Source organism: Phoca vitulina, unplaced genomic scaffold (genome assembly GCF_004348235.1).
Source record: "Phoca vitulina isolate PV1807 unplaced genomic scaffold, GSC_HSeal_1.0 scaffold15, whole genome shotgun sequence".
Classification (NCBI taxonomy): domain Eukaryota; kingdom Metazoa; phylum Chordata; class Mammalia; order Carnivora; family Phocidae; genus Phoca; species Phoca vitulina.
In genome coordinates this window covers 23,784,378-23,803,743 of record NW_022589718.1, presented here as the reverse complement: position 1 = coordinate 23,803,743, position 19,366 = coordinate 23,784,378, and the positions used below count along the sequence as shown (strand labels likewise).

The following is a 19,366-nucleotide window of genomic DNA, read 5'->3' as shown; positions in this document are numbered from 1 at the left end:
CTTTGTTCCTACCTTTGTCATTTACTCTTTTTTCTGTCTTTTGTTTTAGTTGAACATTTTATGTGATTTCATTTTTTCTCCTTTCTTAGCATATCAGTTCTTCTTCTTTTTTTTTTTTTTTTTTTACTTTTTTTAGTGGTTGTCTGAGAGTTTGCAATGTACATTTATAACTAATCCTTGGGGTGCCTGGGTGGCTCAGTCAGTTAAGCATCTACCTTTGGCTCAGGTCATGATCTCAGGGTCCTGAGATCGAGCCCCTCATCCAGCTCCCTGCTCAGTGGGGAGTCTGCTTCTCCCTCTCCCACTACCCCCTCCCCCCCTTGTGCTCTCTCACTCTCTCTCTGTCTCAAATAAAAAAATAAAATCTTAAAAAAAAATAATCCAAGTCCACTTTCAAATAACATGATACCACTTCATGGGTGTGTAAGTACTTTATAATAACAAAATATTTCTAATTTCTCCCTCCCATCCTTTGTATCATTGCTGTCATTCATTTTACTTAGATATAAGCATACATAAGTATATATGTGTACATAAGCATACATAATCAAATACATGGTTGCTCTTATTATTTTGAGCAAACTGTAATCTGTTAGATCAATTAAGAATAAGAAAAAGAAGTTGTTATTTTGTCTTTATTCATTATTGGATACTCTTCTTTTCCTTAGGTAGATCCAAGTTTCTGACCTATATTATCCTTCTCTCTAAAGAATGTCTTTTAACTTTTCTTATAAGGCAAGTCTACTGGCAATAAATTCCCTCAATCTTTGCTTGTCTGAGAAAGTCTTTGTTTTGCCTTTGCCTTTAAAGAATAATATCTCAGGGTACAGAATTCTAGGTTGGTGGTTTTTTCTCTCAACACTTCTAATATTTCCCTTTACTCTCTTTTTGCTTACATGGTTTCTGAAAAGTCAGATGTAATTGTTATATTTGCTCCTCTATAGGCAAGACATTTTTTTCCCTCTTTTTATCTTTAATTTTCTGCAGTTTGGATATAATATGCCTAGATACTGGGGGCAGGGGGGTTGTTGTTGTTTGCTTGTTTATTGCTGGTGGGGGGAGTGGGGTTTGTGGGGCAGAGGTTGCACTTATCCTGCTTGCTGTTCTCCAAGTTTCCTAGATCTGTAGTTCGGTGTTTGACATTATTTTGGGGGAAATTCTCAGTCATTACTGCTTCAGATATTGTTTCTGTTTCTTTCTGTCTTTTCCTTCTGATATTCTCATCACACATATGTTATGCTTTCTGTAAGTATCTTACCATTCTTGGACATTCTGTTTTTTTTCAGGATTTTTTTTCTATTTGCTTTTCCATTTTAGAATTTTCCACATCAGATCCTCAAACTCAGAGATTCTTTCCTCAGCCATGTCTAGTCTACTAATGACCCCATCAAGGACATTCTCCATTTCTATCACAGTGTTTTTTATCTTTAGCGTTTCTTTTCTGTTCTTAGAATTTCCATCTCTATGCCTACATTATCCATGTGTTGCCTCCTTTTTCCATTAAAGCTGTTAGCATATTAATCATAGTTTTAAAAAAATTCTGATCTGATGAATTCCAACATTCCTACTATCTCTGACTCTATTTCTGATGCTTCTTCTCTTCAAGCTGGATTTGCCTTTTAGTATGCCTTGTAATTTTTTGTTCAAAGGTGGACATGATCTGTTTTATGCAATAGAGAAAAGTAACTGTGGTAAATAGGCCTTTAGTAATGTAGCGGTAAGGTGTGAGAGGAGAGAAGTGTTCTATAGGCCTCTGATTAGGGCTGTTAGTGAGCCTGCACCCCTGAACTGTGAACTTCACTCATGCTTTTCACGTTCCCCAACATTTTGTGGGACAGGATGGCCCAAAGGGATTGTGGATTTGTATTTCCTTTCCCCCACGTAGAAGTCTAGAGCTGGCTGGAGTTGGGTATTTCTCTCCCCCCAGGTAGGTTAGGCTTTGATAAAAACCCCAGCAGCTTAGAATCTGGTTAAACAGTTTCTCCTGAGGGCAGGCCTTGTTAAGAAGAACAGAATGCTCTGGCCTATCTCGAAATGTTTTTTTTCCCTGGCCTGTTGGAAGCAGTAGAGAATTTTTCTGTGATACTCTCTGTGAAGGCCTGGAAGGACTCCCGGAGGTAAACTCACAGAAGTGTGGGGGCCCTCTGTAATTGAGTCCTTCTGGCATTTTTAACTCTCAGACTTGTCCACACTGAGCCTCTACTAATTCAATTACAGTTCAGATTTTCCTGTTGCAGCTGGTGGGTTTCTGCTCTGCTGAGTTGTGATTCTCTGTATCCACCTGTCTCTCTCTTCAATTTTGGGGGCATTCGTTTGCCTGTGCCCTCACTTCTCTTATGGCTCTAGGAAGAGTTGCTGATTTTTCCTCTTGTTTAGATTTTGTACTTGCAGTTAGAATGGAGTGGTGACTTCTAAGGTCCTTATATGCCAGAAATAAACAATTATTTACAAAAATAGTTTATTATGGCCAAATGGGGTTAACTCCAGAAACCCAGGGTTTGTAGAGCATAAAATATATTAATATAAGTTACCATATGGATAGATCAAAGGAGATAAATCACACGATCATCTTAATACATGCTAAAATGGATTTAAAAATTCCCTATCCATTCCCAATTTTTAAAAGTTTCTATAACTTCAATAAGAACAGAGTGAATACTATAAAGAATATTTCAAAATAATGTCTATCTTAGACTTAAAAGAGAAATGAGAGAATTATTTTCCTTTAAGTTGGGAAGAAGAAGTAATGCCTGCTAACATCACACCTATTTAGCATTGTGTTTCTGATAATGAGATGATATTAAAAGAGAAAAATGTAAAAATCAATATTTGCAGATAGGAGTGTATGTACTTTCTTAAATTCCAGGAAAAATGAGAGCACATAGTGAGCAGATCTGATATATAATAGTAATCAGTGTAAAATTACTAGAAACTGGCTTCATTAGCAGTGTGCAGGGCAATGTGTAAAATTTTTTTTAAGAAACTCAAAACTTCACTGAGAATCATGAAAGAAACTTTACAAAGGGAGAGACACACCATGTTCCTGGATTGAAAGCCTGAAAATTAATTTCCCGAATACTTTTTGCCAGCCCAACAAAAATACCAATAGAGATTAAAAAAAAAAAAAATGTCGTGAAGTTCCTTGAAAGAAAGTGTAGCAAAAAGGATTTGAATAAATGAGGGGGAAAGGGTGTTAGTTGCCAATATTAAAACATCCATTAAAAGTTACAATAACCGAAAGCATGTGAACATCTTCAACAATTGAAGATAATACAAGATAAAGGTTTGATAAAGTTAATGGGGGAGGGTTAGAATATAAAAACAAAGATTCATTTAAAGAAAATGTAGGTAAAAAAATAAAATATAGGTTAAAAAACAAAATAAAATGTAGGTAAATACTTATGTAACCTTGGTGTGGAAAGAACTCTGGCATGGAAAAGAAGATACGACAGAAAATACTCATAACCATAGAAAGAACAGTAGTAGCTACTGTTTGCTGCACATTTAGCATGTTCCAGCTCTAGAATAAGTATTCTCCATGCATTATCCCACACAATCTGTTAGTGGTCCTAAAAGGTTGGGCATTGCTAGGAGTATTTTATGGGACGAGAGACTGGTGGCTCTAGAAGGTCTTGCGCTGCACCAAAGGCCCACAGCTAATAAGGGATAGAGGCAGGATTTGTATTTTGGTATCTCAGGCTCCAAAGCATCCACCCTTGTTATTCAGAGGTAGTGTTTCTCAGCCAGGATAGATTTGACTGCACGAAAATTAAAAGTTCTTCTGTCTTAAAAAAAATGCCATGAATAAGTAAAAGCCAGATAGACCAGGGAAATTATTTGCAACCTATCATACAAAATATCAATGACCTTAATTATATAGAGGATTTTTTCAAATAAGAAAAAGGATAGAAATATATTTAAAGGACGTAATTAGAGAATTAAAAACTAAAAACACATATGCAACCTCTCTTTGAGAAAACAAAAATCAAATGTATGGGAAGTTACCATTCCAGCTACCACTTTTGAAAACATTAAGAGGAATGGTAGTTCCAAGTGTGATCAAAAAAATATTAAACTCTGAGAAAAAGCATTCCTGTGCACTACATGTAAGTCTTAAAACTGCATACCCATTTGACCCAGTAATTCCACTAATAGAAAATAATTGGACACATGTTCAAATGTGTATGCACATGTGGTTGTTCCTCACAGCATTGGTTGTAACGTTTAAAACCTAAACCTCCTATAATTGGGGTTTTGATAAATCAATGTAATCAATAGATGAACAGAGTGGCATAGATGGCTCTCTCTCTCCCCCACACAATGAGGTGGGGGGGGTGCATATGGAAAACCCCACAGTGTTTCTGACTGGGGATGAGGAAAGGGAAGCTGGGAAACCATGAATAGGCAAAGAATGGGAAATCCCCAAAAGGAAAGAGCCAAGGGGGTGGATTCCCCAGACGCTGACGGCCCCCATCAGAAAGTGAGTGGTGTCCAAAACCACACACATAAGGAGTCCACTCAAAGCAGCCCAACAGACAAGGGCTAACTCAGACTGGAGTGGCCACCCTTCAATGATGCCCCTTGCTCCTTGACCTTGGCCTTTCCAGCCTTGACCTTCCTAACCATCCTTTCCTTCAGCCAGGGCATCTGGTCCACCCTCCAACACTTGAACTTTCTCCCATTCCTCAAACATCCTATTACCCACTTCCTGTTTCCCACGCATTCCTTCTGCATGGAATGCTCCTTCCACACCCTTCTCTGGAATCGCTTTGCTCTCCCCATGAGGTCAGGCCCCACATCTTGCTTATGCTTTCCTCCTTTGTGCTTCTGCAGATCACAGTATGCCCTGTATCCTAATACTTACCACAAGCTATACTGTACTTGTTTTCTTGCTGGAATCCCACCACAAGGCTGTTAAGCTGGGCCTGGGGCTTGTTCCGGTTGCATCCCGAAGACTGAGCACAGCATCTGGCCTGCAGTAGACACTAACAATTATTTGTTGAATAAAATGAGAAAATAAATGATTCCATTATTGCCTGCTGGCTTTAAGATGATGTAATTTCCATGAAATTATGTCTTTCATCATATTTGGAAACTTCTAATTTATCAGAAAAAAAACATTGCTATTTGTCAGACTAATGGATTTTTAATGCATTTGTCACCCTCAAGTAATGAGACATTTTCTCTATATTTCTCCAGTTAATAACAAGAAGGAGGAAGTATGTTTTTTCAAAAAATTTTTGTGTTGCATTATAATAGACAATATGGGTTTTATTTCCTGGCCTGCTCTAAGAAGAACATTACAGTTAAGTACTCTAGAAGATGTAAAACAACACAAGAATTTAAATTTTATTTAGAGTATATATATTTTCACTAAATGTACCTGTATCCTAATTTCAAGAGCTAAATATACCATTAAAGAAATAACTTCTTTACCATTACTTTATGTAATTCACAAAGTTTCATTTCATACTCAGACAAGAGAAATATTGCTTGCAGAAGAAAATAAATAGTTCAAGGAATATTAGGAATAGTTGAAGTTTTCTTGGGGATGTGTGTAAAAATACACAACAGAATAGTAACCACACGCACCATGGTGGGGGTTATAAAATAAATGTACCCCATGATTTCGGCTGGAAATCAGTGGAGTAAAGGGAAAGGTAGGTGCTTGTATGAGAACAGACCAGCTGGAATTGGAACTGGCCAGTGAGGGGTGGTTTGGCCCGAAAGTCCTGAGACTTCCCTCCTGACTCAGGGGCCTGCTGTGCAGACCCCAGGGGTAGCTCTGGTCTGAGGCACCATGCTTGTGTGTTTCTTGGGTCTTTGGGAGGCAAGTTGAGAAGGCAGAAAAATGCCAGTCAATTCATGATCAAGTTCCAAAGTGTGTATTATAACATTTCCAGTAGTAGGGATGAAGGGAAAAGCTGCATAAAACTGAATGAATGAATGAATGAGTGAATGAATGAATGAATAAGGAAACTTCCCCCCCAAACTGTAGGAATACAGGAGGAGATAGGCAGAAAAGATGGGTGTGGCGCCATCTGGAAAAGAGGGGAATGCCGTGATCAAATGTGCCGGGCAGGGAGCGAGGGCTGTCAGTGCAGAGGGGTGGAGACGGCTCTGTTCTCCAAGGAAAGGTGAGAAATTGCTTCATTCAGTTTTTAAAAATTTACTTGCCACCCTCGGAAAAATTAACACAAGAGCGAAATACCTTAAAACACCTATTTTTTTTTTCCTTCTGTCATCTAAGGAGAAGGTGCGAGAGGCAAAGATCCAGATTTGAATACTGCCTGCCGTACTCAAATACAATGACGATAAAGGTGCCAAGGGGCAAACACCCACCCACGACAGAATTCGCACAGACGACAGTCATGAAGACTCCCCTGGTAACGCCGTCTGTGGAGTCGTCAAGGACGGCGGCTCGGCTCTGCGTCCGGGTGGCCCTTGCTGGCAGCCGCGAGCTCCTCTGCGGCCGCCGAGCCCTCCGCTGCCAGCCCGCGCCCGGGGCTTCGGGCCCTTTGATCTGCGTGGGGATCCTGTTTCTCCGGGGTTCTCCCCCCGCTGCTGTCAGGACCCGGGCCTGCATTCCGCGAGCGATTTCAGGGCAAACACTGACTGAGCACTTGTGAGAAGCTGCAGTAAGGCAGAACAGGAGCAACCCAGAAAGTGCGGCTGTGTGAACGAGGTGTTACCACACGCCGCGGGGCGGAGGGGGGAGGGGGGGAGCATCTGACATGGCCGCGCGTGCGCATGCGCGTGGGCGCCGGGCGAGGCCCCTCCGGGAACGGAGCCCGCCACCCGCAAATGCTCCCACAGGTTACAGGTGATTCCCCGGTGACACAGCGGAGCTCCCCGTTCCAGCTCCGGGGCTGCGTGAACACTCCCGGCTGGAGGGCGCGCGCATCGACCCTGCGCCCGTTCTCCTCGTCGCCGAAGAAGAGGCGTCGCGCAGTGCTCGCGGGTCCTTTGTGGAGCACGAGCGTCGGCAACCCCGGGGCCGAAGCTGGGTTTGTGGTGCCGTCGTTAACTGCCGGGTGCTGACGGATAATCCCCTGGCCCCCCAGTTACCGTCACTGCCGAGGTTGTACAGACAAACGGGACAGAGTCAGATCACGCTTCTTGAGCTTCGAGGGAACGTGCAGAAAACCCTGAAGTCACTAGCAAGTTTCTGCTCTTGATTTACTGTTACCTCCAAACGTGCGACTGTTGTTTCCGCAGTGACATGTCCTGGTGTTTGAGGCGTTGGGAGAAAGAGCGTTCAACCTCATAGGTCAGTTTTTCTTCAGCATGTGTCTGCGTAGCCCACAACCCTTGACCACACTGGAATGTTTTTTCTGGAAGGCCACATGACTGCTCGTGAGCAGGTTTTCACTTTTATGTGAGCAGGATACAGCAAAGGGTGGACGAGACCGATACTTGTGAATGCAACCCGGAAAACAATTTGAACTGAGCGAATGAATGAACGAATGAGGGAATGAGTGGGTGGGTGGGTGGAGACAAGGGGCAGCGTGTGAGGAGGGGCACTTGAGCCTCAGGAGCACTGTTTGAACCCCAGGTGAATGGAGGGTATTTTTTTATCTTGTTAAATGAAGCAGGTGGAAAAATAAGACACAGGGTAGTAAGCTGTAAACTTGACCCTGAACACTCAGGTCATTCCTAAGAGTCAGACTCCGTCTTGTTCGTCCTTCACCGAATGGCAAACGTGCTGCTTCTGGCTTTCATTTAGAGCAGATACTCAGGAACAACTTTTGGATGAATGCACAGCGGAAGTGGATCTTGAGACTTCACGTGCACCCACGTCAGCCAGTCTCCAATGTGGATCGCACTGACTTAGTGGAAAACAACCAAGATGCAAATGGCCAAACCTCTCCTGGCTTGGAGGCAATTAGTCGAATCTAAACTAGGTCAGCAAGCTTCTTGGAATTATAGCATGTTCTATAAAGGCACTAAGAAAATGAAACTTTCAGGGATGCCTGGGTGGCTCAGTCCGTTAAGCATCTTGATTTCGGCTCAAGTCATGATCTCAGGGTTGTGAGATTGAGCCCTGCGTGAGGCTCTGCACTGGGCATGGAACCTGCTTAGGATTCTTTCTCCTCCTCCCCCTCTGCCCCTCCCCCCTAAAAAATATGAAACTTTCATACGATACATTTTAAGAGTAAACTATTAAAACACCTATTTGAAGATTGGGATGGCAGTGAGGGAGGAAACCGTAACAGCAGTTAAAGCATTTGGTGAACATTGACTTTGTGCCAGAATGCTGGTGTGAGGAACTTCGCCGTCTGCAGGTTGGTTCCTTTCAGAGACACTTCAGAAAGAAGGCCTGGGGGATGGAGCTTTGAGACCAGAATCAGGGCTTTGAATTTCAGTCTCAACACTGACCTGTGGAGTGACCTTCAGAAAATTATCTAGTGCCTGGGTTTCCTGATCTGGAAAGTGGGAATAATGAGGGTCACTGGAGGGATTCAGAGTTACTAACTGCAGAACGTTTGGAATGTAATAAGCTCTCCTAAGAACCCTCGTTTAGATTGTTGGTTTGATTCCACAGAACTCCCGTAGGGTATTTATTAGTCGCTCCTTTTCAGTAGAGGAACCTAAACAGAAGTAGTTGGTTTAACATCATACAGCTAACGAGTGGTAGGGCGCAGCTTTGAACTGAGGTCTGTGACTCAGAAGCCAGCAGTCTCCACCTGCCACCGATGCTGGAAGGCATGGGAGTTTGCGAGTATACCCTGAGGATCCACGGTTTTAAAAAGGTGCCCTCCCGCCAGTGGAGTTAAACCAAACCCGAAGGTTGCAGAGCTACCTAAGCAGGGGTGGGGACTGCGGTCTGATCCTGGAATGCCCTGCCTGAGGGAAGCAGGTCATCTGCCGGGTGGGGCAGCAGGTCCTGGTCAGGAGGGTGGGCTCTGGCCTCAGACCCCCAAGGTCAAATGGGGCTTTACCGCTTGCCAGCTTCGTCACAGACAAATGTTTCTCTTACATAAAATGCAAACAATGATAAGAGATACTCCCCCCCCCCCCCAAACACACACACGGTGGTCGGTCGTAAGGATTATGTAGCCACAGCTCTTAGAATAAAAGCATGGTGCAGACATCAGTGTTTGTTGCTGTTGTTAATCCAGCAAAGATCAAACCCAGTTCTGACATTCATTGTGAGGATATCTCCCAGAACCCCACTGTGACTCAAAATTATGGCACAGAAATTAAAGGTCAGACCACAGTTTTCAATGACCGGAGGGTATTTTTAAATCTTGTGACATTCCCCATTAGAAGTAAAAACTCAGCATTTGAGATCATTATTAAAAAACGATCTCAAGCCAGTAAGAGCTTTTTAGTTGGAGAACCTTTGTACATTTTACACATTCGGTTTAAAGAAATTTTAGTAAAGTCTACAAATAAAATTTTATTTTGTTCCAGCTTCTCTTGAAGCATCTATTTAAAGTATTATTACCTTTGAAAGAAGAGAAAAAGACTCATTTAAGGTAATTATTTAAAAACACAAATCACGAGAGCATTGTCGAAAAATGTTTGCAATCCTCGTTTGCAGGGGGCTAGTATTCCATATTTGGCAAGGAAGTGGGGCTGTGCTTCTAAGTCTTTGACAGCCCGGAGGAGGCTGACACACCATCGGCGTAGATGATTTGTTCTTCTTCCTGTATTCTTCCCTTATCCTAAAACTGTTAGGTGGCATCTACAAACATTACAATGAATTGAAGCAATCGTCATTAGACATTATGAGAATTTCTTTTTACCCCTTGAGACAACTGGATAATGGCTCTGGTTTAAAATCACTGAGCTCCTATTTGTCATCTCGCCTACAGACACCCTGCACTCGTAGCTCTTTGTAGGATCTATTTGGTCCAGTGACCTCTGGATTCAAATGTTACACTTTTTCTATGTCTAGCATCCTTTGAAAACCTAGCCTCTCCCAGGGCCACACTTTCTAACAGCACGGGGACAAGTGCATTCATTCCCTAAGTGTTCACACAAGCAGAGGTTTTCTTGGGGGAAAAAAGATACTTATCCTTCTTTCCGAGTCGCTCATTCTGTTTGCAGTAGAGGCAGTAAACTGCTGGTGAGGAAATGAAATTCTGACAAATAACTTGCTCTCAGCTGGTGCACTAATTGAAATTGAACCTAATGCTGCTGATGAAGAGCGATCAGAAAGTACACAACGCCAGACTGCAGAAGAGAACGAGCAGCCCACTTTGACCTTCAGAAAGTTACTGAGCCGAGTCAGTGGGCTGGGAGAAGGCGGAGATTGCAAGCAGAGGGGAACCGGGAACTGGAGAAAGACTGGGGGCGGTGGATGGGCGTTGGGGTAGTTTTTCCAGGTCTGACAGATTACAAACCTAACCGCTACATTTCTATGAAGTCACTGAAAACTCAATAGGAATTCAAGCTAATTTTGTGAGGATGATCCAGTTCCTGACTAGACTATTTTTCACAGAAAACAACTCACAGGAAGAGGAGAGCAGGATTTCCCAGAGTTCTCTCTACCAAAGCTTCCTCGCATCGAGATGCTGACCGTGCAGCCCTCGGGGCAGCGGGGAGGAGCCTGGGCATCACCCCACGCAGCTGGTACCTGTGGTCTTCAGCAGCCTCCCCCCTTCGTGCCACTGGGCCATAAAAATAAGAATGGTATCCTCTTCTGCCTATGCCGTTGACAGGGAGTGGACAAGGTAGGGAGTTTTTGTCTTTTCGTGAAGAATAACATATAGTGACCAAAAAATGTGTTTGGGATAAACTAATGAAATAGTCACAGATTTTAAAAAGAAAAATTAAGGCAGGCAACTGTTTCAGAAAAAGGGAAAGTAGCAAAGTAAATGGAAATAAACATCATATACTACACTTAGCGCAGCAGTGAATATTTATACCACCAAAACAATGAGAACCGTGTATGTGGATTAATCCAAAAGTTAGGATGTAACTACATGGAGGTGGGTTAGGTTACATGGCCTTCCTCGAACATCACACTGAATGACTACACAATTCCTAAAAAAAAAAAATTAGTGACTAGAAACAATATAGAGACCTAAAATATGAACAGGAAACAGAAAACAACTTAGAGTTGTAAGTGGTTATAGCAGAAGGTATGAGCGTGCTGGTTTTTTGTTATCAGAGCTAGCTCTGGTGTTTAGACTATATCTAGTCTCATCTGATAAAGAAAAAAACTATCTTTCTGAAGTTCTAAGAATGCCTGATTGACACATAGTAGATAATAAATATTTGTTGGATGGATGGATTTCACTGTATACACATGGAAAATAGCTTCTTGATTTCACACTAAATCATACACAAGTAGGAGCTGTTCTTTGATTACAGAAGATAAAATGCTTTATACTTTGTTTTTGATAGAAGTCATAGGTGAAGACCATAGAAGCCTTTAAATGATACCCAATAAATACTGAGAAGATGTATAGAGTAAAATTTTCTTGAAGTTTTAGTTGGAAAACCTAAAAGAACGTAGTTTTCTGTTCACACCTGTAGTTCTGAGCAGGCTCGAGTAGCCATGTACTGCCGCCTAGTGGCTACATCCGTAAGTACCTCCTGGTTGGGCACCTGGACCCTTCCCATTTAAGGCCACAAAGAGCTAACATCTCTACATCCATCCCGCCTTCTCTGTCAACTCCTTAACTGAATCCCGAACAAGAGTCTAAATCCAGAGGAAAAACAGGCCGTAAAACTAAAGTATTTTATTAATAATTTATTGTCAGTAAGAAAGACTGGCTAATGGTAGTTTTCAGTAAAAACCTTTACAAGACCGTTGCATCACAAATATACAGACACTATAAAAACTGTGTCGTGATGGTTTTGGTTCTAAACAGGTATGCAGAAGGTCCCCATTACACTTTCCAGTAATGAAAAATGTTTATCATTCTAAAATACAGTAACCCATTTAAGACATGTCCATGTAGAAGATCTTTCCTCCTCCTATGTACAGCTAGAAATGAAGGACTAATACTGAAATGTCTTAATGGAATGTCATACTTCAATGGAAGAGGACATAGAATGAAACCCTGGTTATATTAAAAAATCAGGGTGCTAGGTAATGACGCTAACACCACCAAATTTCGGTCAAAAACAAATGCACCATATGTCTTGAAGATCTAGTTAAAACTATGAAAAATCAAATCTGTACATAAAATTTACAAAAAAAAGGAAAATTAAAATCAAATCTATATAAATACATGAATCATGCTAACAAGATGATAGGGCTGATTTCTCGTTTCATCATTTTAACAGACCAATGTAAATGCACACAGGTGTTCGGAAACGGCACGGCCAAAGGAAACCCCCTCCCGTTACAGTAGGTTCGGACACCGGAAATGGCCAACTCGTCAAGGGGTGCGTGACTCAGTGCAGCCATGCCCATTTTAGCGCACCAAAAAAAAAAAAAAAAAAAAAAGCACTGAAGCACTGCTGCAGAGAACGATGCAGAGGTTCGTTAAAGTCCAGGCACTTTGGGGGGGGAGTCTGAGCATCAGACCTGCGTGTGTTGCTGGGCATCCAGCGGAGGGACCGTCACCTCTTCGAAGTGGCCGTCATCCCCGCTCTCATAGTCACTCATCATGACCTCGGACTCCGCTTCACAGCACGCCGACACATCAGAGCAGGAGGCCGTGGAGGTATACACAGACATGGGCATGTTTTCTACAGGAGGAGCTTCAAAGTTTCTGGGGTACCCTGGAGGGTAGGGGGCATAGGGTTCTCTGCACGTACTGTTCTCGCCGGGGCCTGTTTTTTGAGGTTCAGACATATCGACGGGATAGAAATTGGGCAGATACTGATTCAAGTGGAACCTCTGCCGGTTTCTCGAGGAAGAGCCCAGACTACCTGCGGCGGGCATGTCTCTGGGAGGGTGTATGGACTCAAAATGGTCGCTGAATTCCGGAGGCAAGGGGGGCAGTTCGTCAGGCACGGGGAAGTCTTCTGGTGGTGGTGGGAAATCGCTCTCAATGTCGTAGCCTCCAGGGTAATAGTCTGTGTCGATGGCATTTGGATCTGCTGAGTACAGAGGGGTCTGCTCGTCAATGACCTCGTAATTGGGGAACTCTTGTATATCTGGTAGAGGAACGCTGGGCATCCAATCCGATGTATCCCAGTGATACCCTTGGTAGAAAAGAGAACAGATTTCAGTGTCTCTTCTCCCCAGAGACTGTGAGAGTGGACTAAGAGCTCACTGTAACACACACAAATGCAAAGGCTTCCCACGGGTTTTTCCCTGTGGAAACCTCTGCTCACTGTCTGAGGGCCTTCCCCACCCCCAAGTTTGACAACCTCTTTGAACTAGGCTCTAGTTCCAAATGGGGACCGACAGTTTCATGTAGGGACCTAACTTTCAAGGAAACAAAACAAGTCTGAACAGAAGCAGTGTGCTAGCATCTAAAGGACATGCACTCTTCTACAAGCGGTTCCCATCACCCCTTCAGCTCCTGCCCGTCATTCAGAACCCACTGCTCTATATGAAGGTATCCGTTCAGGCTCAGGACACAGTGAAGAAGTCTGGTCCTTTAAACGCTTGATGCAACTGTTTAAGGTAATAAAAGTAATCTTTAACATGCTAACATTTAAAAAAATTCCTTTATAATCATATAAGCTTTATACTAAAAACTATGAATGACATTAATATAAGTATGTAACAAAGCATGCCCCCAAATCAAGCAAAATGCAATCCGACACTGAAAAACAGAGCACAATTTTTGATCAACAACCAGTTTTTGTTACTTTTACAAGGACAAAGGATCATTTTAGGCTATATTTTTTTAAAAAACCTCCCGATGTGGGAATCCCCCCCCCCCCCCCCGGCAAGGATTACGGAACTCCTGACACACAGGCGAGGCGACGTGTTTAGAATGCAGCATACAAACAGCTCTGGACTTAGTTACTGCGGCAAACAAGTGAAGCAAGCCAGCCTTGGGCCAAATTTTACCAATGTTTTTTAGTGAGTATCAATGAACAACTGGCATGCATAAGTCACCTCTTGATTTGCTGAGGTCAGGAGCAGCCAAAGACTCTTTTGGTGGCAGAGTAGAGAGAAAAGAAAACATTTATAATTAAAACAGAAAGACGGCTGAAAAGGCAATCAAGATCAGTACATAATACAATGCCAACTGTTTATCAAGGCCCAGTCAGCCATGGACCAGGCCTCTAAGCCATGATCTACGGAAGTTCCAAATGGCTGAGAAATGTACATAGCGCAAATGAAACGGGACGGGGAGGACAGGAAAAGATCGGGATGAGGAACTTTGCCAGGGAACTCAAACATGAATTTACTTTCTTTTCCTTTTTTTCTGGCAATCTGAACCTGAAAGCACAATTTGGTTAGGAATAATTAAAGTCTAAAGGCTCTACTAAATGTAAATAGGAACTTAAATGACACCTTCGTGATACTGAGCAATATGATGACAGAATCCAAATACATCTAAAGCTACGTAAGACACACTTTACAGCACATTACAGCGCTCAAATGTACGTTACATTCAGACAAATTCACCAACGTAGGGACTTGTGAATCGCTAGAAGAAACTCTCTGCAAACCTTGCCCATTCTGAATGTGACTTGACATTCCCATTGTCCCCTTCTCCTGGGAGAGAGCATGGGCTGTGCTTACTCCTGTCCCCAGCCCAGCACTGCAAGGCCACTCGCTCCTTCAGAACTCCCATCTCATACCAGAACTCCAGCATGAAGACCGAAGACCGGGAAAGAAGATGTAAATCCCACGTCAGTCAGGGCCATGGCCCTGGGCAGGTTGCTTACCCTGGCTAAGCTTCAGGTTCTTACATTTGAAAGGGGAGTGGAAATCCCTTTATTAGGAGGATTAAATCAGATAATGTAGGTCGAGCCCGAACTCTTAGGATTGTCATGATTCTTATTCTTGGAAAGTAGTAATCATGGTAGAAACAGGGTCACTGCAGTGCTTTTTGGAACAAAACCAATGCTTTCCATGCATTCTACAATGTTCCTGAAAACCCATGTAATAAATTTGGAACAAACAGGATCTGATTGATTGATGGTTCTCTTCCAGGAATTTAAAGCTAAAACTGAAACGACCATGGTGGTTCTAAAAAATGAATTAAGCCAGTATTTAGTCAATGTGTATCTACAGAATTGTTCTTAAAATCTACTAAAAATGTGGTAATTTCTTTGAGAGGACCGACAACCTTTGTGACTCCAGAGGCACTCGATTCTTAAAATTCAAGCATTCAACTTTAAATACAGTTTCTATTATTTTTCAATGAAGGAGATCCCATGAAAGAAGTGTTTTAAAGTTCTGCTTTTTAAAATTCCATCAATATTTATAACTAGAATCCACTAGACAAAATCAGATTACTTTCTGATTGACCAAGACACAGTACCTGTTCTTAGGAAGGTACAACCCTCAGCCTGGCCTGCCCTATCCCGAAACCATCCTTCTCAACTCAATCCTGAAAACATACATGTCCTCCCAAAGACGCTCCCCCTACGCCTAATGCACTCTTGGTGGTGTATAAAAAGATAAATTCTAAGCCCTCCTGGGGATGGGATTTACAGTTTAAAAGCTACTAGGCTGTGCAATTTACATGTGATTACTCAAATTTCAGTGCATTAATAAAGGGCTGATTTAATTTAAAGTAACTTTAGGTGCAGATCAATGCCCTTTCATAGAATTTTGAACAGAGAGATAAAAGCTTCATATTAATTTTCACTAAACCATATAATGAAAATAATTACTTTCTGCCATGTTCTATCATTATCCTTGATCACACTCAGGTAATTATAAAAGCTGTGTGTTAGTGTTATTCCTATGAAGAGGGTTTAAAAAAAAAGTTTAGCTAGAATGACTTCTAAGCTTCTTAATACTGTGTCATGTAAAGCCAAGTTGTCAAGATCCTATGGGTCATTTCTGGTATCTACACAAATTCACTACGGGTGGAAAAAGGGACAAAGACGCAACACACATCAGAATATTTTTGTAACGTACCTCGATTATGAATATACATACACACCTGCACAAAAGTACTCAACCCCGTCAAAACCACAAACGACTTTTTTTTATAACACAACAGGCAAAAGCACACTATTCTAGTGGCAGTCACTATGAACACAAACACACAGCACACTTATCGTGACTATACCTTCTTCATCCACCGTGTCAACGACAGCGTTGACAAGGTGTATTACAGTCACTATGGAAGCTTGTGAAAAGGTTCAAAAGGAGTAAATTAGGAAAATCTTCAGTTAGAAAACAGTGCATTAAATAGGATTTCTTTACATTATATAATTTCTACCTAATTTAAAAACATGAAAACTTTAGCATAACACATAATATAATTATGCATGACCCCTATACTCTTGCTATTATATAGCTTAGACATTTTTCTAATCAAGTGATATATATTTGTTATTAATCAAAGGGATAAAGTAACCACATTATACTATAATTTAAGACATATTTTAGCTCTAAGTTTTCTCACCTACAGATCTAGTCATGCCAAAACAATCCTTATTTTAATATCTCATGGGCAAAAGACTTCACATTTAAACAGTAAAGTGCTTGCTAAGCCAATTTGCTGGGTTTAATGAATTTGTACATTCCCAGAAAAAGTTAGCGTTACATAATAAGATAAAATACGTAACATAAATACAAAACTGGCTTTAATTCTGTTCTGTGTGGTCCCAACTCCAAATTTCTTATCTTTTCTGCAGACAGGCTAACAGCTGGGGGGCTAACGTACCAGCAGAGAAATGCAGACTGTCTGCCTGGCTGTTTCCTAGGTAAATTCCCTTTTATTTGTAGATCAGACTGTTTTAAAGCATCTATGCCAAGATAAACATGTGTGCGTATGGTAAACTGAAAAATGGCCCTCCAAGATGTCCACATCTAATCCTGGGAGACGGGGAATATGTTAGCATCCCTGGCAAAGGGACCGACTTGGCTGATATGATTACAGATCTGGAGATGGGGGAGATTTTCCTAAATGGTCTGTAGGAGCCCAATGTATTCACAAAGGTCCTTGAAAGGGCAGAATCTCTCCTAGCTGTGGGTGTAGGGAGCAAAGATTACAGGAGAATGGCTGAAGAGAGGCAATGCTGTCTTTGCAAGAAGACCGGCTTCTAGAAGCTGGGGAAGGTCAGGGAGCAGGATCTCCTCTAGAGGGGGCAGAAACACAGTGGCCCTGCCAATACCTCCACGTGAGCCCACGGACCTGCGGTGGGATTCCTGAACTACAGAACTGTAAGATGATACATGTACCTTGTTTTAAGCCACATTTGTGGTAATCTGTTACAAAAGCCTCAGAAAACTAAAAATATAATTAACAGACTTTATGACTGATAAAAATTAAAACACAAACACTCTGGGATAGGTTTTCTTTCTCACACTGCGTTTTCCAGAAATTAACTTTCATAACTAACGGACCACCGTTTATTACAAGTATTTAGGAGTATTAAGAAGAATGATGTTTCGAGGAAAACACTGACAAGATTCTAAAATGTATTTATGAAGAGCATTTTAGGAACCAAAATATAAATTACATAAACTGGCAACACTACTGTTTTAAATTAAACCTAATGGAAGAAAGAATTCTATTCTTTTGGTTTAATAAGCAAACCTATGCTCAGAGACTCCGTCACTAAGTAATAAGTAATAAAACACAGGTGAACTCTGATCCGACACATAACCTGCTTGAAATCAGAAATGAATGGAGTCAACTCATGGCCATCTTTAGTTGGAAAAAGACTGCAATATATTATGAACTATATTACTCTGGGTTTAGAAATAAATGATAACGGGTTCTTTCTTTCCACCAAATACTTGAAATGGTTAAACACATTACATTTTTAAGGAAAAAAAAAAATAGTCAAACTTACTAATTCTGAGCTGCAAAAATTTCCACCAACAACTATTTTATTACTGAATATTGACCATTTTCTCTACTGGTATGTGTTAACATGGCAAAGCTGGTTATTAACGCAGTTTACCTAGGGAAATCAGATCAACACAACTGGCATCAAAGATCCCACTGTCAAACTTTCTTCATTAGAAATATAATCAAACTTACTAGCAATCTCTTAAACTGTGCTCTCAGTCAGTACGCTCTGATCCAAATGGGAGCTGGGGCCGCAGGGGGGTTGGGGGGAGAGACAAATAAAACCTTGTCATAGCGAAGGAGCTGCCGGAGCTGAACATTTCCGACTACCGCTTTGCCACCCGGGGGCGCAGGAGGAGGAGGATGGGTCGGGGGCTGTGCTTAAGAAAGCTGCTGCATTTTTTTTTTTTTAACCCCACAAAATCTCTAGAACATTTACTGTTGTGGGAAAACAAAAAACAAAAAGCCCTAATCAGAAAAGATCTTCAGTGTATTTTCTGCCCTATTTCTGACAAGCTGCTGCAGTTCAAATGCCTATCCCGTTAGGAATGTTTGAAATATTCTCCCCCGCAGATGTTCATGCAGGTTGTAGAAGGGGCTGTGGGCTGTGCACCGGTGGTCCCGAGTGGGACGTGACCACAGTCTGAGCCTCCACGAGGGCACCGGGCACATCCGCGACATTCCACACGCCACACCACGCCCACGGCGCGGCATTTCAAAACTCTTTACTCACCATTGTCATCGCACGACTCGGACTGGAAGGAGCTGAGGGACTGCACCTCCGACAGGCTCTCCCGGGCGCTGTACGGGTGGGAAGGCTTTTCCTCCAGGGGTTTCTTGGAGAGACAGGGATCGAGGTCCACTACCTTAGCTAAAAGGAAGAGGTGACAACGGTCAGCCCCGTGAGGGTAAGGCCTCTGGGTGGTTCACTGCTGTGTTCTCACACAGAGCAAGCAGCACCCAAATACTGCCTGAGCCCGACCAACTATGGGAACAATTGAAAGAAAAAAGAAGCATCTGAAAAACAAACCAAAAACCTACAAACCTGCAAGCATTCTTGCAGATTCACAAAACAGAAAAATTCTCAATAACCCCGCTTGTGGAGATCATGAGACAGTATGGGGAATTAAAACTTCCTCTTAAAAAGGCATATAGAGCCATTTTTAAAGCATCAAAAGATATGTTAGGCCACTGCTATAAATACTACCACTTCTGACTTTAAAAATCCATCATGCCAAATGCCCTTCCTAATTTGTCATAAAAAGCCCCCAAAATCCTAATCGAGAGCCCATATCCATCCCAAAAATGACATGCTCTCTCCCGAATATTAGTGTGAGCAGGACTAGATTCAGGTCCTCGATTCCCAGGACATCACAGCCCCGGCGCTCGGCCAGGGCAAGTTTCTCACATCACACCCAGGGTCTCGGGGGTGTGAGCCTCCGTATCCACACCACAAGGCTCCACAACGTGACTGGACCCACCCGAAGCTCTGGCAAAATGCACAAGGTCACCGT

At 42.2% G+C, this 19,366-nt stretch overlaps 1 protein-coding gene across 6 annotated transcripts in view; it reads right to left on the bottom strand.

The window, feature by feature from the left end:
- Window positions 1-11,686: 11,686 nt before the first annotated feature.
- Window positions 11,687-19,366, bottom strand: part of FAT1 (FAT atypical cadherin 1) — a 126,945-nt gene continuing 119,265 nt past the window's right edge. For 3 of the 6 annotated variants that reach the window (XM_032413586.1, XM_032413587.1, XM_032413588.1), the window contains exons 26-29: window positions 18,586-18,723; window positions 16,119-16,178; window positions 13,982-14,017; window positions 11,687-13,113 (exon numbers count right to left, since the gene is read on the bottom strand). In XM_032413586.1, coding sequence (XP_032269477.1) covers window positions 12,485-13,113; window positions 13,982-14,017; window positions 16,119-16,178; window positions 18,586-18,723 — 863 coding nt within the window. In that variant the 3' untranslated portion in view covers window positions 11,687-12,484. Of the gene's footprint in view, window positions 13,114-13,981; window positions 14,018-16,118; window positions 16,179-18,044; window positions 18,098-18,585; window positions 18,724-19,366 lie in introns of those variants that run through there. The other 3 variants (XM_032413589.1, XM_032413591.1, XM_032413590.1) reach the window with 3 other exon arrangements.